General features: G+C 43.9%; 1 protein-coding gene across 1 annotated transcript; it reads left to right on the top strand.

Moving 5' to 3' along the window:
• Positions 1-734: 734 nt before the first annotated feature.
• LIPG (lipase G, endothelial type) lies at positions 735-21,309 on the top strand. The gene is made up of 10 exons (XM_068251377.1): positions 735-1,028; positions 6,053-6,246; positions 6,566-6,745; positions 7,965-8,076; positions 9,926-10,150; positions 11,455-11,697; positions 13,151-13,274; positions 14,336-14,554; positions 15,237-15,341; positions 18,086-21,309. Exons 1-10 carry the CDS (start codon positions 935-937, stop codon positions 18,096-18,098), a joined length of 1,509 nt encoding a protein of 502 aa, XP_068107478.1. The 5' UTR covers positions 735-934; the 3' UTR covers positions 18,099-21,309.
• The last annotated feature ends 2,682 nt before the right edge of the window (positions 21,310-23,991 follow it).

Genomic DNA, 23,991 nt, shown 5'->3' with positions numbered 1-23,991 from the left:
GTACAGCAGTCGATCCCAAGGCTGTCACCCGATCCAATCAGGAATGATCCTTGTGGGTGAGAGAAATCTAAACTTCAGAAGCTGTGTCATTAGCTGCGGGCACTCTCTGATGTACAGAAACCACATTCACAACTAGACTAAACAGTGAGTGTGTTTGCCCACAGCCCATTCCATGCCTCCTGCAGGGAGCCCATCTGGGAAAAAAAACGCCTCTCTTTAAATATCACACCTAAAATAAACGCAGAGCCCAGGCTGAAGTGTGTACAGTGAGCTGATGGCATCTCACAGACCTGCTGAGCTCAGGGGGACCCCAGCCAGCTCAGTGGGAGGGAGAAGCAGAGGGGGAGAGAGGAGGAGACATTGGATACCCCCCTCAGCCTGCCCAGCTGACGTCACTCCTCTGCTGGCATCCCTGCTCCCTGGGGTGCTGCTGCGCATATGTCAGCCAGTGTGCCCTGCAATCATAACAAGCCTATGGAAAGACTCCATACTTTCCAGTCAGCAGACAAGGGGCTACATTGACAGAAGCCCCCATCATGATCATCACACCCCTCTCCAGTTTCCACTGACTGCTGCTATCCCAGCTGGGAGGTGTGTCAGCCCTTTTCCATTCAAGTCTATTGGGAGTGTAGTAGGCGCGACCAATCAGGAGAGAGACAGGGAGGAAGAATGCATGATGGCAAAATCTGCTGATGGGTCATGTGACCCAAGCCGGTGTTTTAACCAGAGCTGCTCCTACTGCTCTCTGCATTCATTCAAAGGAGGCAGCCGCTGCTCCTAGCCCAGATCCAGTTCACACAGGGGCTTCAGCAATTTAATCAATCACACACAACACAAAAAGCCAAAACAAAAATATAATAAGCAATAAAAAAAGAAAAAAAAAAGGAGCCAAGCACAAAAGTAACTTAAAAGAAAGTTGCGGTGAGACCAGATCATGCGCGTATTCCTGGGCTTTCTGTGGATTTGGCTGCTGCTCGCTGAGCCCTATGGGGAGGCATCGCTGCTGGAGGAGGAAGGCTTGCTGAAAGGTAAGTGTGTGATCGTGTATAGGGAGAGAGGGATGGGGCACCCCCAGCTGCAAGCAATGAATGGCAGTACACGTGGCTGCTGTGTGCATTGTAAACTGCCTGCCTTTGTACAGGGCTTGTCGAGCAAGTTCAACGGCAAGAGCAGCTTTGTGGCTGCTGACTGATGAATGAATGAATGGTCCTGCTGGAGTACATTGTACTCCCCGGGGCAATGCCAGATTGCAGGGTGAGGGTTCTGCCTCTATATGGGGTATTAAGCACATTGTACTCTCAGGGGCAATGCCAGATTGCAGGGTGAGGGGTTCTGCCTCTATATGGGGTATTAAGCACATTGTACTCTCAGGGGCAATGCCAGATTGCAGGGTGAAGGGTTCTGCCTCTATATGGGGTATTAAGCACATTGTACTCTCAGGGGCAATGCCAGATTGCAGGGTGAAGGGTTCTGCCTCTATATGGGGTATTTTCCTGCAATATAGTGGGCTCTATTCTCAAAGAGCCAAAAGTACCGCAAAATTTTACCGGTAAATTCCCGCCAGCGGTAAACTCCGCATTTTTTTAGCATTCACTAACATTTTCCGCATGTTTGCCGCATGCGGGAAAAAAGATGCGGAAACAGGCATTATTCATGCGGGAATCATGCGGTAAAAAGGTCGCATGAAAAAGTGTTTAAAAAAAAAAAGTTAAAGTCCACCAAGCACAGCCCTTAAGCCTCCACACTTCATTAAAGTCAATGGGATGCGGAATATATCACCTACTTCTTGTAGGTGATAAAAATTCGGTAATTAACGAAGAAAAGATGCGCCTGAACATCTTTGAGAATTGATCTTTTATTGCGGAAAATACCGACTTTTGCGGAAATTTTACCGCATGAATCCCGCACTTTTATCACACTTTTTCCGCATGCGGAAAAAACATGCGGAACATTTTGAGAATCCCAACTTGCCGGTATTTTGGGTGCAAACTTCCCGCATGTACTTTACCGCATGCGGAAACTCATTGAGAATAGAGCCCAGTGTCACTAATGAATTCGTCAGAAAACCTTTTTCATTTTTTCCCTAATGTTTTGAGCAGCCCATCAGCGATACAATCTTGATTGATTGTACAATCTGACCACCTTTGCGTTTTTATTTGAGGCTCATTTATTATGGTACAATCTTGATTGTACAATCTTACTACATCTACCTGAAGTATCCATGCGAAGTCTATTCACTGCTTAGCCTGGTTTAGATTTGGTAAAATTTGTATCAAGATTGTATTGTCGATGTTGTGATTAAACTCTACTTGTCCAAATGATTTTGTGCCAGTGCAGAGCTATTTGGACATCAAATCCCCTTCCCAATTCTGAGGAAGGGTTTTTTTTAATTGATTTAATTTTTTTTGCAAGTTAAAATCAACTTTTTTATATACCACCTAAAAATGATTGTTTGATTGGATGTGTTTTTTTTTTTTTTTTTTTTTTTTTTAAGAAATCTGACAGACCATAATTCTGATCGAGTACAATCTACTGACCAAAAGTCGACATTGAAGCTCAGTCTTTTGACAAATGAATACTTCCTCTTCAATTTCTGATCTGATTCAAGACTTTTTTTTTTTGGTCTAGTGAAATATCTAATTGGACAAATACAAATTGTACAGTGTGTGTGATCATATCTGATCTTCAAATCCCAAGATTGGGGATGTTACTGTTTTTTTTTATACAGTTTTTTTTTTTTTTTTGCATTTTTTATTTCTATTTTTTTTCATGGTAAATAACAAATGGTGACTCATCAGTTATATTTCCTTATTCCTGTATGGGGTTTGACAGAGAGGCATCCATATCCCCCATAACTGAATAATCCTATAACGCACGCATGGTATATGCTGTGAACTCTGATTATCGGCCGTCTCTGGAAAAATGCGTAGAAACTTGTGTAATTATCACAGCAAATTCCTGTGGCAAAAAAAAAATCTAACAAAAAACTGTCCTGCAGCTTTTACTGGCGTTGATTTGGACGTTTACAAATTGTGCTATAAATTGCTGCTTGCATCCAATCTTGATTGTACAATCTTACCACTCCTGTGTAATATGAGGGACTATTTTAAAAAAAATCCATTCAAAAGTATTTCCCTCAGTTTACCCTTCCTCTACATAGATTTGGTAAGATTGTACAATCAAGATTGTATCATTAGTGGACCTCTTCACCACTAGGCTCTGCAGAGAGAGACAATGGGGGGCTGTGAGAATAGTGCCGCAGATTGAGCCTCTGGCAGGCGTGCTCGGGGGATAGAAGCCCCCCAGTGTGTATGATCTGGAGAGAGCAGCGTTATGCATAATGAGACATCTGGTGCCCCCCAACAATAGAGCCCTAGCGCCGCCTCCCATCCTGCCTGCACCTGTAGCTTCTGCATAGAGATCCAGCATGCAGCTAATGATAGAGGGGGATAAATGTTATAATCAGTACACACCGACAAACCGCTATCCAGGGGGGCAACTGGCTGCCAAATCCATGCATGCCCTTTAAGGGGCTAAATGTGGATGCCATTTCGTTTATCACAGCCCAATTTTTTTCCAAAGAAGAGGTTACAGCAGAATGTAGTTGTAATTATAATTAAAGTTGTGTCTATTTAATAAGTTGGTTTAATAAGTAGATCATTAGTGGAAAAGTGGCTCATTCACTCAAGCACTGTCCGGTAATGACAGGTTCTCTTGCGCCCGCCTGCAGTGAACTCGATGGTGTGGGTGTGTTGGGGACACGCTCCTTGCCTCGGGATACTTCGGATACCAGCGATGTGTTGCAGTACCCATATTGGTCACAAGGGGGCGGTGCGGTACAAAGATGCGGCGGCTCCTTTTGATGTGGTTACTTTTATCTGAAGGACTTCCGCTGATCTTCTGTTTGCATTGCAGCGATTTGGAGAGCTGTTAGCATGGTTTTTGATGTTTGTTTTGTGTGTTTATTTTTTTGTTTTAAGTTTCCAAGGACGTTTTGCTGCTATATTAGTTGACTGCTCAGATTGTTTCTTTGGGGATCGGACCTCAAAGTATAAACTTCTATTGCAACCTGTTGAGGTTTTTATAGAGAGCTGAAGTATCCTTGGCGGATAGTCAATGCAAATACATTTGAGTTGATGCCAGTGGCGTAGCAATAGGGGTTGCAGAGGTCTCGACCGCACCGGGGCCCTTGGGCCAGAGGGGCCCCACCGTGCCCTCCCTCAACCGCAGTATTCGCTCAGTATTGGTCCTTTGCTGTTAATAATCACTTCTATAGATGCTTTGAATGGTATTAATCATTATCCAACTGTTCCCCATCCCCTTCTTGCACCTCTGACACTGTGGTTGTCCTTTGCAGGTTTTGGTGCGCTGTATCAATTGTTATGTATAGAAACTCGCATTGGTGCCCACAGCTCCTTTGCTACGCCACTGGTTGATGCAGTTTTATGAAAATGTTATATGAAAATGTATGCAACTTGAAAATGGTCCAACTGAATTTCACCTCAGCTGGATTTGATTAGTTCAAGTTGCATAGATTTTCATACTGCTGCATCAACTCAAAATGATTTGCATCTCATGGACCATCTCTACTTGGCATGGTGTTGGAAGTACAGTGAACATATTACATGACTTGTGCAGCATGCTGTCGAGAATCGCACCGGCATTCGATTCAGATGGCATGCTGGCACCAGGGCCGGAGCTACCATGGGAAAAAATGGGCAATTGCCCCAGGGCCCCAGAGCCTGTAGGGGCCCCCAAGGTGTCCCTCCCCCATCTTAACTGTTGCTCCCCAGGGACTCAGCAGAGTCTGTTAAGTTGGAGGTGATTGGGGGAGGGTCAGCAGCCAGCTCTTGGGCCCAGGAGGGAAATTTGGCTGCAACAAAGAGCCTCTGACGCTTTTTGGTCAGGGGGTGTCTGTTGGGGGGGGGCCCAGGCTAATTTTTGCCCTAGGGCCCAATTGTTAGTTGAACCGGCCCTGGGCAGCGCATCCCTGTCTGGTTCGAATGCGGGGAAATGCTGGCTGCATATTCGTACGTAGTGGACACGGACCCTTAACCCATTTCAGGACCTCCGAAACTATACCACACTTATGGCTGCCTAAGCCTTATGCGGGGTAGTTTTAACTCGTGCACGGGACGCAATAGCGCGTCCATGCCGACACATCAGTCAGGACTCAGGAGCAGTTTTCATTGGTTCCTGACCACCTGATCACTGTGACCCAATCTGGAAGTCCTGTCCAGAGCCTTCCGTACCCAATGAGTTAAAGCCCTGGTTTGTTTTTGAGTCCGACTGTTTGTGACTGCATGGGCCACACAACACGCCAGGCCCTCTATCTTCTACTGCCTCTCCAAATGTGTCCAAGTTCATGTCATGTTTGTTGTTTCCTTGATACTATCTAGCTATCTAAGTCTCTTCTGTCCCCTCCTCCTTTTGCCCCGGTCCTTCCCAGCATCAAGGTCTTCTTCACCAATGAATGCTGCCTTCTCATTGTGTCCAAAATATTTCATCTTCAGCATTGCTCCTTCCAATTAACTCTCAGGGTTAATTTCTGATTGCAGGGTTAATACTTTTATTGGATCTTCTTGTCTTCCAAGGGACTGTCAGAAGTCTTCTCCAACACCATAATTCAAAGGTGTTGATTCTTTGGCACTCAGCCTTCCTTATGGTTATGGATAAATCCTGGCACACACGTCCAATCTTGACTGGCTAATAGTATCTCTTCCACGCACTGCTTACTTACACAATCTGTTCGAGGTCTGTGCGTCCTCTTAAAACATGGAAGTTGTAAACCTGACCACACAAAATTGGATGGTTGTTCCTAGAGCCTATTGGTAGAAGTACAGATAAGTCGCTCTGATAGGTTTTCTCCATTTGGTCATGGAAATTCCATATCAAGGCACATTACAACTGCCCATACACTCTTGATTGTACAATTGGTTGGACCACCTTCCCATAGTCTTTGAGAATGCTTTGAACAGATTGTTTAGATAAGCTGTAAAGGTGCCCGTTAATTAGATCTCCCTGCTGACGTGCTTGTGTTTGTTACCTGCAGACGACACCATTGCCAACTTGCTGAAAGAGGCGGATGAGGATCTGACTGCTAAGAAGCCAGACATTCAGTTTAATGCCCATTTCTCTGCCAATGCTGATGAAGATTGCTTTCTGGACCCGCAGAACGATGACTGCCTACAGAGCTGCAACTACAACTCCTCGGCCAAGACCTTTATAGTCATCCATGGCTGGACGGTGAGTACCCACCTGTGCCCTTTCTCTTGTTCATAAATATTTGAGCCATGGCTATTCTCTTGAGTTGCCAGACTTTTTAGTTGAAGTTTTGAACGATGGTAGTCAGAACGTGGTCTATGGTCATATGGTTTGTCTATGCTCTAAGGTAGTTAACTGACATGGATGCTTGCTTAACCTATGAGGGGCAGCTACCATATAGATTAACGGGGGGAACTGTGGTTCGCAGTGCTTCCATTAGAGGGCTTTTAGTTCCACTTTTGGCTGTCCGTCGGAATCCTTCTCTGCATGACCTAATTAAGTGCTCTGTCTTCTCTTCCAGATGAGCGGGCTGTTTGAGAAATGGTTACACAAGCTGGTACATGCACTTCATGAAAGAGAACCCTTCTCCAATGTCATTGTGGTGGACTGGATGTCCCTCGCCCATCAACTGTACCCAGACGCTGTGAATAACACAAAACTTGTCGGGAAAGAAACTGCCACATTTATGGACTGGTTGCAGGTAAGCTTGTGTAGATCTTTTTCTGGTGGACTCACCTTTTAGTTCTCTGGTTCTAAGAAGCTTAAGTCCCAGAGGGCCTGTCTTCTAGTAATGACACATTATCTTGGTAGCAATTTGTGCAGAGGTTGTGTCTCAATCTCACTGTGCTTCCCAGTCCTGAGCAGTACTTGCTTTCCCCTGGCCACTGGGACCTCCTTTAGGGGCAACCACATTGTCTGAAACAACCTATCAGGTCCTCAGGGAAGTTTTTATCAAGGAAGGATCTGGGGTGTTTTACGCCCTTTGCTCTAGAAGAAAATCTCTAGTGAGGTGGGTAGAGGTTACTTTTTCCACTGAAGACAAATCCTACTTGATTGGCTGATCCTGATAGTATTTAAGTCATTTTTGGCCAATAACAAACCCGCAGAGCAGATGGTCTGACTGGAGACTAATTTCACTGGCTGCATACTTGTTCCAGGTGTGGGACCTGGACATTACAGAAGCTTAAACTGACATTTTATTGGGTAAAGAGAAAGGTGGTAGCCACCATATTCTATTGTTACAGGTTGCCCCTATAATTTGAGGAGGATAGCCATTACTAAGGTAGTTTAAAGGATCTAGTACTGGTGGTCAGATCCTCATTTAACGTCCTGGTTAGAAATTGTTCAGATGGTAATGCCATTCCAACCTAAAATCTATGTTAGTGGCTCTATCATCTTCCTGTGACCCTCAAACAAGAAACCATAATGTCCTTGGATTATTAGACTGATCATTCACACATGCGGTAGACACTGTACAATTAAGAAATATTTACCAAGTATCTGTGATCATTCAACATCCAATCATAGTTCCAGTAATCAGTTTTCTGTTTGCAGCAGAACTCTCTTCAGACTCAATCTGGTCTTTTGACTTGAGGCCGTACTGTTTAGCCAAGTTGGTTTTTGGAGCTTCTCCCAGTTGTCTCTTGAAGGTGTGAAGGCTTCATCCTAATTGTGATTGATATTCTCAGCTGCCTCTGAGGAAGCAGACATGACTAAAAAGGAATCCTGATTTATACAATTTGGTAGCTTCCAGAGAGGAATTTTCAGCTGTCTGTAGACACTACATGGACTGTCTGCAGTGAGGTCTATCGGAGGGCAGGCCGGGGACACAGCTGTTGCGTATAAACTAGAGGGCTTGTAGTCTTTATTTGACAAGACGGATGTGTATAAATCCACTCATAAAGCCACTATCTTCACAGGAGAAAGCCAACACTTCTCTTCGCAATGTCCACATGATCGGATACAGTCTTGGGGCGCACGTTGCGGGTTTTGCCGGTAATCACGTTAATGGAACAGTTGGACGTATTACAGGTAAGTGATGTTCTTTATGCATGTGGTCACTACTGTAGAGTTGCGTGTGTTGCTATGTATGGACAGCTGGATAGCATACCCATGATGTAAGCTTGGAACCCTTGACCAGGGTTCATATCCCAGTTGAAGCCGCTTCCTAAACAGTAAAGAGTCTTTGGGCAAGACTCCCAAGGCGCTGCAACTCTGAAGTGCTCTGAGTCCACCCGGAGAAAAGTTTGATCTAAAGGTTATCTCTTGTCTTTTCTGGCTAGCAGTCAAGTCCATGTAAAACTGCCAACCTATAACCTGAGAAATGTTCTTATTGGTCACCTGTAAGGAAGCTGAAATGGAGTATTAATAAAAACATTGACTTTAGCATTCCTTTACCTGCACCAAAGTAATAGTCTTCACTTTATATCAGTGCGGTTTAAATACTAGTCATGAGGATACGTTGGCACTAACATTATTGCTCAGTAAAAAAAAAATTAATTGGTTTGCTCAGTAGCATATAGCTGTAAAATGTATAAGCAGAGATTGACTTTGCTTGAGGCTACATTTGTATTTTACAAATTACTTTACTCTGAATGAGGAAGTGAAAAGTAGTGATGGTAGTTATGAGTACGTAACTACTTTGTAATCAAATTTAAATTACATTGCACTTCCCACAGTAGAGTGGTGGTTAACCTACTAATGCTGCCGGCCTGCCGCCTATAGCAGATGCGTCCCACGTAACTCCACTACTTCCTCCTTCTTCAAACCTGGAAGGAGGGAGTAGTGGAGGTACGTGGACTGCATCAGCTATAGGCGGCATAGGTAGGTTTACACCCCCCTCCACAGTGGGCAGCACCTACTTGTAGCTACTTGTAACTAGTACCATCACTACTGAAAAGAAGTTAACATTTTAACGTATCTGTTGTGGGTTTTTTTTTGTTTTTTTTTGTTTTAGCTTTTGGAAGCTCATAACTCACAACACAAACCCCGATTTTGCCTAATGCTAGTTTCTCAGCTGTCATGCTGATCCTCAGGTCATAGCAGGAAATTCCAAGACCTCGTTGTACTGGATATGTCACTAGCAGGAGGCCAAACGTGGTTGCCGTTGTTTTCCACTAGATCAGAATGAGCGTAGATGGGATGTTTTTCTCCTGTATGAATGTTAAGCTTCTGGTCCTAAACTCTTCCGGCGTATAATACAATCTCTGTTGTGGGAACACAAATATGGATTATATCCTAATTCTGCTATTACGGCATTAGACAAAGAAATATTTCAGTGTGTTTAGATCTAGATTGCGGTTTCTTTTTTTGTTTTTGTTTTTTATTCTTTTTGCTTCCAGCTAAACTAATTGGCATAAAGGCAGAATTTTTTTTTTAATCTATTTATCACCTAGTTAGTATTGCTGTGATGGTGCTCAGTACCTTCTCACATTGTTTTTTTGAGATGGTCATTGAGATACTAATGATTCCGCTTTGCATGCAAATTGTATGCAGTTTAGGATTGGCCCAATCAAGACAGTCAGGAGCAATGATGGATTAAGATAAAATGGAGCCCTAGGCAAAGTAGTAGATTTGGGTCATCCTGACCTTCCTTTTGGCAATCTGAGGAGGTAGACGGGACAGAGTGTGGCAGTTGGGCTCCCTGATACCCACTAGGTCCCAGGTAACTGCCTAGGTTGGCATGTGGATGAGCCTGCTCATGTTAGGGAGTTCCAATGCAGCTCTCTTCCTCTCCCCTATGGATGTGGGCGGAGCAATTGGGTGTGACCATGTGACACAAAGCATGCCTGCATTCCAGTTGAGTCTTGAAAATTACAGTTGCAACTGTCAGTGCAGAAACAAGAATGCTGACTGTAGCCTCTCAATATTTTCCCCCCAGGTTTGGACCCAGCAGGCCCCCTGTTTGAAGGGGTTGAAGCCCACAAGCGTCTGTCCCCGGATGATGCAGATTTCGTTGATGTTCTTCATACCTACACCAGAGAAGCACTCGGAGTCAGCATTGGCATCCAGATGCCCATTGGCCACATAGACATCTACCCCAATGGTGGAGACTTCCAGCCAGGCTGTGGCTTAGCTGACGTTCTCGGGGCCATCGCTTACGGCAGTAAGTCTCTGAACTAGATAAGGATTCAAATAGCCTGTATATTAAAGAATGGATATCTCTAATATTCCATCTTATTTAAAGCGGACCTGACCTCATAACTTCCTCTCTGCTTTAAAAGATAAGCAACAGCATAATCTTTACAGAAAACATTTTTGTTACAGCTGATAAAAATCCTGCAATAAATCTGCAGTGTCTACTTTCTGCTTTCATGGATGCCGAACTATTGTTAACATCCTGTGTTTACAAATTAGCTGCTCTGCTGCTGCAGAAGCCCAACTTCTAAGAGTTTTAAGTCCTTGGGCTGTTCCTGTTGTCACCATATGCAGAAACAAGGTAGCCATGATTATCCAGCTGTGACTTTAAATATGGGAAAAGCAGGTGCTGAGGGGAGTGGTCAATTTTCATACACACCATCATAAACCCTCTGCACTCAAAACACACACTCGCAGCAAGCTGGATCTCTAGTAGCAATTGGGTTGCAAAACTTGTATTTGGTTGCAAAATTGACCATCTTGGCTACCAAAATAAACCGCAGTGATTTTTGTACTGGAGCAATTCACCAGCGCTGAGGTTCCCTCCTTAGAATTGGTCTCTACCAATGCTAGTCGGCAAGCAAGCCAACAGTCCATGCTCTTTAAAAACCAACTTGCTGCAGCACACCTGTATATGGTGTACAGACTGCTGGTAAGGGAAAATGTCTAACCAAGGGTCCTCAGATCTCTTTGGGGGGGGGGGGGCATAACTAGAAATCACTGGGCCCTCCTGCAAAACTTTAGATGGGGCCCCCACCCACAGCACACTGACTGAATAGGGACGGTCTACAAATCTTTGCCTACAAAACTTTGTATGATTCGGTATCAGTGGCTGAGCAGATGCAGTCATCAGAACAATTGTGCAGAGAGCAGAAAGTTTTTTTTTTTTTTTCTCTCCTTGCCCTTAGTTGTCAGTCTCTCAGGATGGGGCCCCCTGTGGCTTCTGGGCCCCCTGCGGCTGCATCCCTTGCAGGGTCTAGTGTTACACCCCGGGGGGGAGAGGGGCTGTACTTATTCAAACCTCTTCCTTCCTATTCAGTAAGCCAGCACCTATTCAGTAAGGAGTCCTTGGACAAGACTCCCTAACACTGCAGGGTGGCCTACTGAGCATGCCCCTAGTGGCTACAGCTCTCAAGTGCTTTGAGTCCGTCTAAGATGTAGAATCAGGATTTTTTTTTCTTTTTATAGCCATCACAAGCAAGTTTGCGCCTATTTTGGTGGCTCGCTTTGATCTGCTGTTTTTAATACAATTGTGCCTTTTGTACCTTCTAGGTATTGGTGAAGCAGTCAAATGTGAGCATGAGAGGTCCGTCCACCTGTTTGTGGATTCCCTCATCAATAAGGACAAGGAGAGCTTTGCCTTCCAGTGCACAGACCCCAATCGCTTCAAGAAAGGAATCTGCCTCAGCTGCCGCAAGAATCGCTGCAACGCCATTGGCTACAACGCCAAGAGGAACACCAACAAGAGGAACAGCAAAATGTACCTGAAGACCAGAGCTCACATGCCTTACAAAGGTGAGGCTGCCGGGTGTGAGAAGTGTCTTCTGCTGTATTTCATGCGGTGGCCTTCTTCTGAAGTGCATGTGCTCAAGGGTATTGCCACATGCAAATATGTGCTAATAAACTTCTGTCACTGGGTCTTGCTGGAGTTTATTTACATAGCTATATAGTGTGGACACCCTTTTCACAGAACTTTATAGAGAGCAATAAACTGTTCACGTGCAAGGGTGTTACTAGAGGGAGCAGAAGAGGTGCCCAGACCTGTGGGAGGCCCTGACTACTTCCCTTCCTCTGATACAGAGGACTATACTCCAGAGCAGGTGTGTTTGTGGCTACACTTGTAATGGGTGTGAATATCATGATGGCCACACTTGTTTTATGACGCTTGTGAGACGGGCCCCAAGACCGTGAAGGGCACCAAGGGGAGGCAAGGGAAGGGTAGTGAACATCTGTGCCCAGACTTTTCAAGCATCACTACAGGACTTGGCACTTAGAGGGGTAGAACAGGTTGTACACAAGAGCCTGCTAAACACTGAATAGGGACTGTCTACAAATATTTGTCTGCAAAACTTTGCATGATTCCTTATCAGAGGCTGAGCAGATGCAGTCATTAGAACAATTGTCCAGAGAGCTGAAAGCTTTTCCTCTCCATGCCCTTAGTTTTCAGTCTCACAGAACAGGGCTTCCTGTAGCTTCTGGGCCTCCCCTGTGGCTGCATCCCTTGCAGGGACTATTGTTACACCCCTGCCTCAGAGAGACTTGCAATCTAATGTTTCTACCACAGTCTCAGTAGGAGCCAATTAACCCAACAGCGGGCTGTAGGTAGACATTCGTCCAAATGCAAGAGCATAAAAACTCCATGTATGTAGTGTCTTTTCCAGGTTTTTAACCCAGGACTCTCATTGTATTAATTAGCTCAATGGTTAAAAATTCATTTTTTTTTTCCGGGAACACACCGTTCCATGTACCGCAGAAGTAAAATGGGGGAGCTGACCTATCCATGGGGGATATACTGAGGGTTGGTTTGGGGCTCCTTATGCACAGTACGTTGCGGAGCAGGCTTCATTATATATTGCTACCTGTCCTTGCTCTGGCATGCATCCTCTAGTGTACTGTGCAGCTTTAACTAGCCAATGCAGGTCCAGGCACACTACAGTCACAGGACAGTGAGCCTGGAGCTCTAGTGGCCAGTTCAGATGCTGCACGGGACACTAGAGGAAGCAAGCTGTAGCGAGGGACCAGTAATTGTAAAAGCGTGCTTTTACACGCACCCTGCACCTGTCGATACTACAGCAGCACATGGGGGGGGGGCGGAGACAGTCAATCTGAGGGTCATCATAGCTTATGGGCTGTCAACAAAGCAGCTTCTACTGTCTCTTGGTCAACCCTTCAGCAGCGCCTGTTCTCTGCTTCTTATGGCTGTAACTACTAGCAGTTATCTCAACTCCCGTGCCTTTACTTTTTACAGTTTACCATTATCAAATGAAGATGCACATCTTTGACTACAAGAAGCAAGATTCTTTATCAGAGCCCACCTTCTCAGTCTTACTCTACGGAACAAACAATGACTCAGCCACTCTGCCATTATCAGTGTAAGTATTGGTCTGCTCAACAAACTGTAGACACTGGGCCTCATTTTACTGCAGCTTTACCCATTATCTCATGTGCCTCTGCCATCACCATGTCAACCACAAACTATTTTTGGGTACGTCAACTGGTGTACTTGGCTGATAAGTTCTGCTAAACACAAGTATTACTATTGCTAGGTTAACTTTGGTTTCCACCAAAAATGTTAGCTTTGCACTTACAGGATGTAAGGGACATTAGATTGTCAGCCCCTCTGGTGTGACTTATTCAGTGTAGTAAAATGATTGTTTGGAGCAGGAGTCCCCAAACGTTTTGGGTCGAGGGCCGGGTCAAAATACTTCAGGCTGATGATGTAGGAGTCTTTGCGGGCCAGACAGTGAAGCATATCCAGGTGACAACCTGCAGTTCAATTGGACAGCAGTGTCACCTGATGTGGAATTTGATTGGAAACCAGCGAATGACCGCTTTCTGGCTTCCATGTGGATGGGTAGTGCCAGCACTGCTATTCTATATGTGGACCACCAATATTTAAAGATGTAGCTGACCGCATCTATAAGTAATACATTTTCCGTGTGGGGGGGGCGGTAAAAAAGCCTCAGGGGGCCACATTCGGCCCGCAGGCCTTAGTTTGAGGACCACTGGTTTGGAGAATAAAAGTCCAGATCAGTATTTATTTATTTCAGTCTTTCTGCTCTGCAGAAAATCTTGTTGACCATATCTCACTAGAAACCTAAACCCTTAATGTTAAACCCCTTATGAAAACTAACTTCAATCTTCTAATCGTAACAACTAAAGATAGTCTCCATCCATCCTATACCCTGAAAGCCTAGTCCTAATAGCTAATCGCCTTCTTTCTTGGATTTGGCTTTACCATTGGAATACAGCTGATATCTTCCTTCCATTAATGCAGTCACTTGCCAATATATTGGTGACCAAACCAAGCTTCCTTACTGTACTGTTGAGTCTGGAGTCCACCCATTTCCTGAATCATGTCCTTAGTCATTGGTAACTTATGATATATTTTAAAAGGCTTTCTTCTGACTCTGAATACCTTTTTGCATTTTAGGCCCGAAAAGATCGGATACAACTTCACAAACACTTTCTTGGTTTATACTGAAGAAAATATTGGTGACTTGATGACAATCAAGCTGAAATGGGAAGGCACGAAGCAGTCTTGGTACTCTTTCTGGAGTTCCCTCCAGAGCTATTGGAAAGACACCAGCGGCGGTGAACAGGAGCTGCATATCCGACGCATCCGGGTGAAATCTGGAGAAACCCAACAGAAGTGAGTCCAGACCACATTCACTGATCCCTGAAATTAGTTACCTACTGCCCACTTTAACAAGTTGGGTGCTCTCTCGTTCTCTCTCTCGTAGCAAGTCCAAGGAAACTCATTATTTTTTTTCTCCTTGCAAAGGCCAAATTATGTTGGGTCTATTACTTTTTTGCTCTGGGCAAAATAAAGTTGCCCATTGAGAGAAAAGGGGTAATTCTCACGGGAAGGCAACCATCAGCTACTACTGCTCTAAAGTTTTCATGCCCCCACTTATCCAGTCCAGTGATGAGGTATGTGGCGAGTGTCCACAGGGATTGATCCTACAGCCTATTACTCTGGTAAGTGGGTAGCGGTCATTTTACTCAAAGCTGCCCCCTACCTTACCACAGAGCTGAGTAATCAAAGAGTGCATGACTGATGCCCATTCTGACAAAGGGCACTGGGATATTTGCCACGGTGACAGCTGAGCTTATTAAGAAAGTCCCTAAGAAGGAAGAAAGAGCAGCAGGGTCTGAGGGGAGTACTTCCTTCTCTTTACACATGGTAGATGGGTGGGAGGAGATACCTAGAGTTTCCATTTAAGGCAATAAACATGGCAGCCTCTGTTCTTCAGTATTATCCAACGTTGATTACCTGTAAGTAATATGGTAAACTAATTTAACTGGAAATCAACGTTCTGCATTGTTTTCAGGTTTACCTTCTGCCTGAAGGACTTTCATGCCAGCCGTATCGCTCCTGGTGGAGAGCTGATCTTTGAGAAATGTAGAGATGGCTGGGAGGTGAAGCCACGAAAGCGGTAAGAACTGAACCCAGCTTGTTTTTGTTTCCAAGAACAGGATCTCTTGACACATGTACCAAGTGCCGGCATGTACAATACAGTGAGGAAGCATGGATGACCTGAGGCCACATTGGCTGTATCCAACAACACCACCTTCATAAACACATTGATGGATTGTCGATGTTAAGCATTCTTCAGAGTTCTCATAAGCTAAAGAAATGCCAAGGTCACATTAACTTTTCACACTTCTATGACTTCCTGACTGACCGTTGTCTCTCAGATTCAGCTCAATTTGCTCCTAGGTTTATATTCTAGCTGATGTGGAAGAGAGGTGTCCTCTATGCTGGAGCTCTTCAGAAAGGTCCAAAAAGCATCCCTTGATTCTTTAAATGTTCAGGAAGAAAAGATAGGCTTCCTCTATTTCCCTGGCCAGAATGGCTCCAACTTATGCCTGAATCTTAATACTTAAAGGGGAACTACAGCGAAAAACTGTAACATTTAAAATATGTGCAAACATATACAAATAAATCCCCCCCCCCCCCCCCCAGAGTACAATGAGCCATACATTACTTTTCTCCTATGTTGCTGTCACGCACAGTAGGTTGTAGAAATCTGACAGAAGTGACAGGTTTTGGACTAGTCCATCTCTTCATGGGGGATTCCCAGCAGGGCCTTTATTCTTTATAAAGATATTCCCTAAAAAGGATTTATAAAACTATGCTGGCCAGCTTCCCTGCTCGCTACAGTTTTTTGGCAGTTGGACAGAGCAACTGCCATTCTCTAAGAGCTTTTGCAAATAAATATATCACTGAGAATCCCCTATAAAGAGATGGACTAGTCCAAAACCTGTTGCTTCTATCAGATTTCTACTACCGACTGTAAGTGACAGCAACATAGGAGAAAAGTAATTTATGGCTCATTTTACTCTGAAAAAAATATTCTTATTTGTATGTTTGCACATATTTTACATTTTACAGTTTTTCACTGTAGTGCCCCTTTAACTGAAACCTGAGCCGTTAATAAGCGGTGTATTTATACTTACCTGGGCCTTTCTCCAGCCCCGTGAGGTGCGTGGACTTCCTCACCGCCTTCTGGAAATCTGGCTGCTCGTGCTCTTCAGTGCATGCGCACCTTGGCCATGCTCGTGCCCCCCCCCCCCCCTGTCGGAGTCCCAGAGTCAAGAGCATTCTGTCCATGGGAGTGCAGCCAGGCATGACTGGCCAAATTACTGACGGAAATGATGAGCAAACGAAGAGGATGGTGAGGGAGCCCACACACCTCATAGGGCTGGAGGAAGGCCCAGCTAAGTATAAATACACAATTAACACATCTGGTTTCCTTTAACCACTGGCATCAGTGGAGTAGCTAGAGATTATGGAGCCCCATAGCAAAAGGGGGCCATCAGATACAGGCACTCTTGAGAAATTCCACCTGCCCCTACCCCTATGGATATGAGTTAATCGGGCAATTAACATTCTCATGCAATGTACATTGTATATCGTTTATGGACACAGGAATGTGGGCACATGCTGAGTGCATATCTGAAGCTTTTACACACCTCCACACCACGTGCTGTATCGCCTTCCTTCCTGGTTCTAGGCATCTAGGCATCCCGTATCATGGTAACAGCGCCCCCTGTGATGACATCACAGTGGACACTGCTACCATGACATGGGATGCCTAGAGCCAGGAAGAAGGAAGAACACGAGAATCCTGGGAGGTGAGTGAAAGCTTCTGATATGCATTCTGCATGCGCCCCCCTCCCCCACCTGCACCTCCGGGCAATGCCCCACTTCACACCCACCCATAGACATGGGCATGACTTTAGCTTCCTGGTTGTTGCAATGATCCTCTGCTTGGCAAGCCTGGTTCACACTGAATTCAAAATTATTCAGTCTATGGCATTGGAGAGCAGCAGATCAATGGACATGTTATGGATCCTATGTTAAGTATAGGATCCATCCATACATGTCCGTTGTGAATGGATCTGCTGTCTACGTAGCAGTGAGGGGAACACACCATTGTGCAGTACATGATGATTCTAGAAAAATCCATGCATGGCATTCTATAAATGACCTGCCCAATGATACAGATACTCTGGTAACAAGGGTTGTGTGCCATGAATGGTGTTAGTGCAGTGTTCTCCCCAGGCTTTCTTAGCCAGGTGCTCCAACCGGCTAGTTTTGGTGAGCACCCGGCTGTCATCAGCTTACCTTCTCCTGTGCTCTAAGCAGAGTTGCAGAGACGCTCCGGCCCTGCATTCTCTCCTCACGCCCCACTCTGCTACTTTTTCATGCCACCCAGCTGGAAAAAAAATTCTGGGGAGAACACTGTAGTGCCTCCACTCTCACCATACATTGAAGGACTCCAATGCTACCCAAATTCAGCCTAATCCTGAGTTTCTTGACCCAGAGCAAATATGCACAATGTTTGTCCTGACTCTGGCTGAATGCTTGTTCCAGGGGTGACTCGGACACTACTGAAGCCAACAGATCAGCAGGGCAATCAAATTAGTATTTAATTTTGAGATAGACACTTGGTCAGCAAAAAGATCAGCATAACAGCCAGATAACTGGCATTTTTTTGAAAAAGGAATGGGGATGGCCTCTTTAATATGCCTCTTGGTAAAGCCTTCCTTTAAGAAATGTTCATAAATCGCCCATTAGTCACAAGGGATTTTTTGACCTGTCTTGCCTTTTTATATGAACTATCACTTTGGTAACTGCATAAGCCATACATCTAATAGATTTTTCTTCTTGTAGGGTGAGCTTATAGTTCTGTGACAATCACAGCCAACCATGGATGAATGTTACAACTGGAACCCAAACTGTAAAAAAAAGCACTGATGACTATGCTGCTTATTTTATTTAACAAATGAGATCTAAAAAAAACTTAACTTGGACACACTGTCAACTTGGCTGTTGAGGAACGTCAAAGAAGGCTCCTCCAACAGCTCTTGATGACCATCTTTCCATCATCTAAAGGACATGAACTTATTGCACTCTTAAACCTCTTACCACGAAGTCGATCACCAAAAAAAAGTTTAGTTTCCTTGCATAAGTCCACTTTTTGTTACCTGGTGTTTAAAGGAAGTTTTCTATCAAAAAACAATTGAGGAGGACACAGGCGAGCCTTTCGCTGAGGGATGTCTATTGCTGCTGTTACGGAGAACTTTATGATGCTCAAGTTGCTACTTAAGATCCCCTGTTGCGCTGTTCACAATCTATCTGGTCTTCCTTTTTTGTTTTTTCTAGTTGCAAGCCAAGATAATTATATATTTTTATATGGTGTAAACAAGGGTTGTACATAAAGTGCAATCTGTTTTTTATTTATGAACTTGTCTGATCCACATTTTGTGATGAAGAGCCAGCATCAGTATTTTCTTGTAAGAGGGGCAAACATGCCTTAAAGAACCAGAGTGTGTGGTGATTTCCATTTTGTTTTAACGTACAGTCTTTGTGTGTGAAAAATGGTGAGAAGGTCCAAAGGCCATTGTGTATGGGAAGTGAGCCTCCTTTATAAATGGTGGGATATGTGAAAAATGATTTGGGTTCTCATTTCTGTTCTGACAGTGGTGGGTGTTAATGGTTTGTCACCTGTGGCAACCAGTTATCTTCATTCTGAGCTTTTGTCAGGACAAGGTATAAAATTGAACCATGAACCTTGCTAGGGTTGGCCATAAAAAAAAAAAAAAAAAAAAAATTCAGACAGGAGGACTCAGTTATCCGGTTTTAGATTGAAAGAACCATACTGCATATGACAACCATGGTTTCTCTCTTTTTGTTTACTTGTCCCTGAAGACAACTTCATCATGATGTGCCCAGGAAGGTTATATTCAGAATGTACATGGTTATGAGTTGGCCTCCGTGGAAACTGCTTGACAACACTTAAAATCCATAATAGACCTAAGCACTTGTACTGTGGCCTTGAGATATTACTCAGGCTTCCTTATTAGTCTTTTGTTCTTATATTGCCAAGCAACCACCAATCACATTCCAATTTTGTCAAGCTGTGTCTTCCCATTGTAGGCTTCATTCTGATTGGTGGGCCAATGTAAAGCAGTAAAGGTGTTGCAAGATGGAGGATGGAAGCCAGATCTGCATCCATGGCAACCAATAAATTCTTGCTTTCATGAAACTGTTGTTCCTGTAGCCCCTTGTTCCCTGGAGTGGACTTCCATGAACTGCCTTGTTTACAGTCTGTGTTTTTGGTTATTTTGCACCAAGTAACACCTCTTTGTAGTAATGTTTTGCCGAGTTTGCAGTAATGAAGCTTTAATGGCCTCTTTTGTCTTGATTATTGCATGAAGATGGTTTGGACAACAGGAAGGTGGTGCTATGTTAGTTCAATCACATTTCAATCAAAATACACTAATCGCTTTTTTTTTTTTTTTTTTTTAACGCCCAATCATTGCTCGAAGAGGCAAACTGAGTTAAGGTGGAGATTGCATACCTCAAATGTAAATGAAATGGTGTTTTTTCATACACCGTGACAGATTTAATGAAGGTGCCCATGTAGGATGCTTGTAACATATTCTGTCTATTTTTGTAAATGTGTGTTTTTGAGTCTAGGATCAGTTACTGTGTGAATATTTTAGTGAGCAGGATGGGACGTATGAAGTACAATGACTGAATTTACCAATCTATCCCAGTATGATTGCTACTATTGCCATTTTTTTGTCCTGTGATTAGAGACTTTAGCTTATCCAATAAGGGCTAGGCAAGAGAGACTTGAGATAGCCCCATATCCCAACTACCCACAGAATTTATTATACAACCCCCTCTATTGAGGGCTTACCCTTGTTGGTGCTTGTTTGCTTCAAGGGACCTGCTAGTCTGCCAGTAGGAAACCTCATAGTCAACAGTTCTCCAATCACTGCAACCTCTACAACGTGTAGTATTGTAATTGGCTGAATAGTGTTGATGTAGTTTAGTACAACTTATCCAAAACCTAATACGGTTCTTTCCGCCCAGTCATGTTAGTGGAATTTTTCCATGAGGTTTACCACTGGTTCCCTTCAAGTAGACTTGCACCCCCCCCCCCCTTTTTTTTCCTTAGTAGCGAGGATCAATGAATTTCAATTTTTCTCACTTGAAGCCAATTTGTACAATGCTTGATTTTGGGTCCATCAAATGCAATTACAGCTGATTTTGATGGCTCTGGTATCACTCTATTGACAAATTTCACAAAAATTGTGCTTCTCGTTGATCATATCTGCTTTTTAGTAAAATAATCCATTGAGTGTTTTGGAACACATCAGCTCAGCGGGGCGCTAAATACTTATGTCCCTTAAGGTCTATGGAGGCTACAGTTAGTGGACAAATACCACACTAACTGGCCTAATCTGAGTCGGTACCTGACAAGCTTCAAGGTAAGGAGTCTCTGAAATTTTTAAGTCAGGACAAAATGCATCCTGATTGGCTGCCCCGTCTTCCTGTATGGTGGCCTCCAGAGTTCTCCAATATTCAAGTTTAATATTACAATTCTACCAGAAAAGTTAATATTGCTTAATCCCCCGGATTGGTTGATTGGTTTATCCCAGTTTCTCGATAATAATGGTAATTGACGTATGATTGAAGGTTAACCCCAGGATGCTTTTGCCTCTCTATGGCTTGCTGTGCTAAATTTAGAATTGGTCAAGCTGAGGAGAACGCCCCTCCCCCTCTTTCAATGTTGTAAATATTGGTCCTCTGTATATAAACCCAACTGATGTACAGAATCCCCTTGTTGCCAATAAATGAAGAATATTTTTTTTGTCGACTGTTCTATACAGATCCATTCCAACTTGTTGTCCTTCATGGCGGTTGATTGTAAAAGCCAATCTCAATCGTCCATTGCGTTTTCTTTATTTATAATCTCATGTGCCCTGTATGTATATAATGCGGTTTTGTTCTGTTATTTATTGTAAACTTCTATTTGTATTAACTCATATTGATTTTTGTTGTTGTTTTTATGACATTATTTAAATAAAAAAATATTTACATTTTGTCTTTACATTTTTCTTTTTCCTCACTCAAGCAATGCAACTAAAAATGTAGGAAAAAAAAGATTTAATGTAAAAGTAAACCTGCAACTCCAACTCATGGATCTGCACTACAGAGCGTGTACTTTCTACATCATTTAATAAAGTGCTTCTTAATATCTGTAGCCAGTGTTCAGATATGTATGGAAATGTGGCCACTATGGCGTAAATGGCATTGAAGAAGCTGATGGGCTCGGTAATCAAGCATCATGAATGCGTGTGTTGGTCCAATGACCACTTTGGCAAAGGGAGCCAATGTATGAGTGAAGTATAGGCCAGCCTCTGTTGTATAGATGTATAAACCCCAATGTGCAACTATAGTAACCTAAGCATGCGCACCTGAGCAGGTCCTGGCCTGTACCACTGGCACACTGTCTCCCTCTGAGACATTGTTCATTGGACAAGACATGCATTAGGAATACTTAATTACTGAGGTCATCAGACACATTGGTCTACCTTCAAGCAGGATAAAAATTTGAAACCACACAGAATTCTTTGCCACTTGTTATAATTTAAGTAGGCCTCAGTTATTTGGCCTGAGTTTTATGTAAAAAGCTTGTCCGCAGAGTATGCCTTTAAAATAAATAGTTTCTTGTGATTCAGGCAGAAGCATCTGTGTCTGCGTGTAGCCGATACAAGCAGATACTGAGAACATGTTCCTGAAAGAAGGCCACAGGCCTACACTGACCTCAACATGTACACCACAAGAACAATCAACATAGGCCATGTTTATCAAAATACCAAATTCCTGTAAGTAAGGCAAAAGCCTCATTAAATATTAATCGAGTAGGTGGGTATTATGACACCACGAGGGGGCTCAGCCAATAGTCTGGTCTGTGGGAGGGCGAAGATGAGGTCACATTTAACTCTTTCTTAGTCGGTATTAAAAGAAGCGGACGAGCTGAAAGAGTGCTCTCTGATTCCTGCTCTGCTTCCTACTTCATGCTACCTAGATGCTGACGAGGACCACTAAGTATTTTCATTCTATATGTAATCTGATATGTCTGCTGTACATAGGTAGTCTAGATGTAACTTAGAATAGATCTAAGAAGACCTGATTACAGTCACTAGGACGGTAATCAAGAGATGTAATGCCAAGAACTTAAACATGAAGATTGGCTTGGCTAGGATATGATGAACTGTATCTATCTGTATTTCTGTTTCCTGAATAAATAACGTGAATATTGAAAAAGCCTGAGAAAGTCTATCTCCTGCATGCTGTGATGAGTCGTGTGTGCAACTCTTGCTGAGGAGTTTGCTGGTGCCGGAAAAAAGGTGATAAGAACAGTTTAACACCACTCATGGACCATACCTATAAATCACTACACCTGGTTCTTCTTTTAGCTCAATAGCTCAGCATTTTGCACATCTGAGCGGTGTCTCCTCCCACCTTCCACCTGTGACATGCGGAATGCAGCCTCTGTGGTAGACATGTGACAAAGCAGGTTCCCCATCATGCTCCTGGCTACTCTTCATATCTGTCCTCCTGTGACAGGAGCTCCAGGCCTGTGTTATGCCGGCGACACTGCTGACTGTGCAATCTCGCATCTTCCTGAGATCTATCAATAATTTATAGCTGAGTTCAGAGAAGAGTAGACTTCATAGCAGATACAAGTCCCGTATTTCATATGTCAATCTACACACACAATATTTCCTCCACCTTCATGTTGAAGAAAACCAGTTTAAGAAGCAGATGGGCCGTAAATATATTATAGGGCACCTGAAGTGAGGAGGAGTGTAGCTAAACTTAATAGGGCCCCCTGCAAAAATGATAGCATGGGGCCCACTTTGTCCCTGGCAAATGGCAGGAGAGTGTTCTGCTGTGAAGCAGTGTCTGGTAGCAGGAAAAAAAATTACACATGTTCCTGCACATTATTTTCCTGAGTAAAGGGAGTTTTTTGTTTTTTTTTGCTAATTGGCTGCACTTGTGGAGGGGCCCTCAAAACCTCTGGGCCTGCCTATGATGGAAGGAGTCACAGGGGTGGTTGCTATGCCCATGAGTTGGAGGGAGGGAGATATCTATCTATATCTATAGTTTGTGTGTACCTGAAACTATCTATAGTGCAGCATTAATACTTACCTTAGGCTCCCTCCAGCACCATGTGGGCTGTGAGCTCCCGCACCATTGTCCCGGGGTCACATGCAGTAAATTGGCCAGTCACGCTTTTCTGTGCATGGGAGGACCGCCACGCCCCTGCGCCTATGCAGTGCTATTGCACAGGTGCAGAACATGCCCGGCTGTGGGAGCGTGACCGCGTGACAACTGAGTGGCCAGGGAGGACAGTGAGGGGGCCCCAGGAAAGTATAAACGCTGCATGTTTGTGTCAGGTTTCCATTTAAACAATACCAGTTGCCTGGCATTCTTGCTGATCTTTTATGCATTAGTAGTGTCTGAATCACACACCTGAAACAAGCATGCGGCTAATCTGCATGCTTGTTCAGGGTCTATGGCTAAAAGTATTAGAGGCAGAGGATCAGCAGGACAGCCAGGCAACTGGTATTGCTTAAAATTAATTGTCAACCTCCATATCCCTCTCACTTCAGGTTCTCTTTAAGGCCAGGAGAACACATTGTGGATACTGTTTAGATAAGCGGTTTAATGTACTCTGAAATGTTACCTAGTTGGGAATCAAAGCAGAGCCTCGA

Source organism: Hyperolius riggenbachi, chromosome 1, assembly GCF_040937935.1.
Source record: "Hyperolius riggenbachi isolate aHypRig1 chromosome 1, aHypRig1.pri, whole genome shotgun sequence".
Lineage (NCBI taxonomy): Eukaryota > Metazoa > Chordata > Amphibia > Anura > Hyperoliidae > Hyperolius > Hyperolius riggenbachi.
This window is presented reverse-complemented; position numbering and strand designations above follow the sequence as displayed.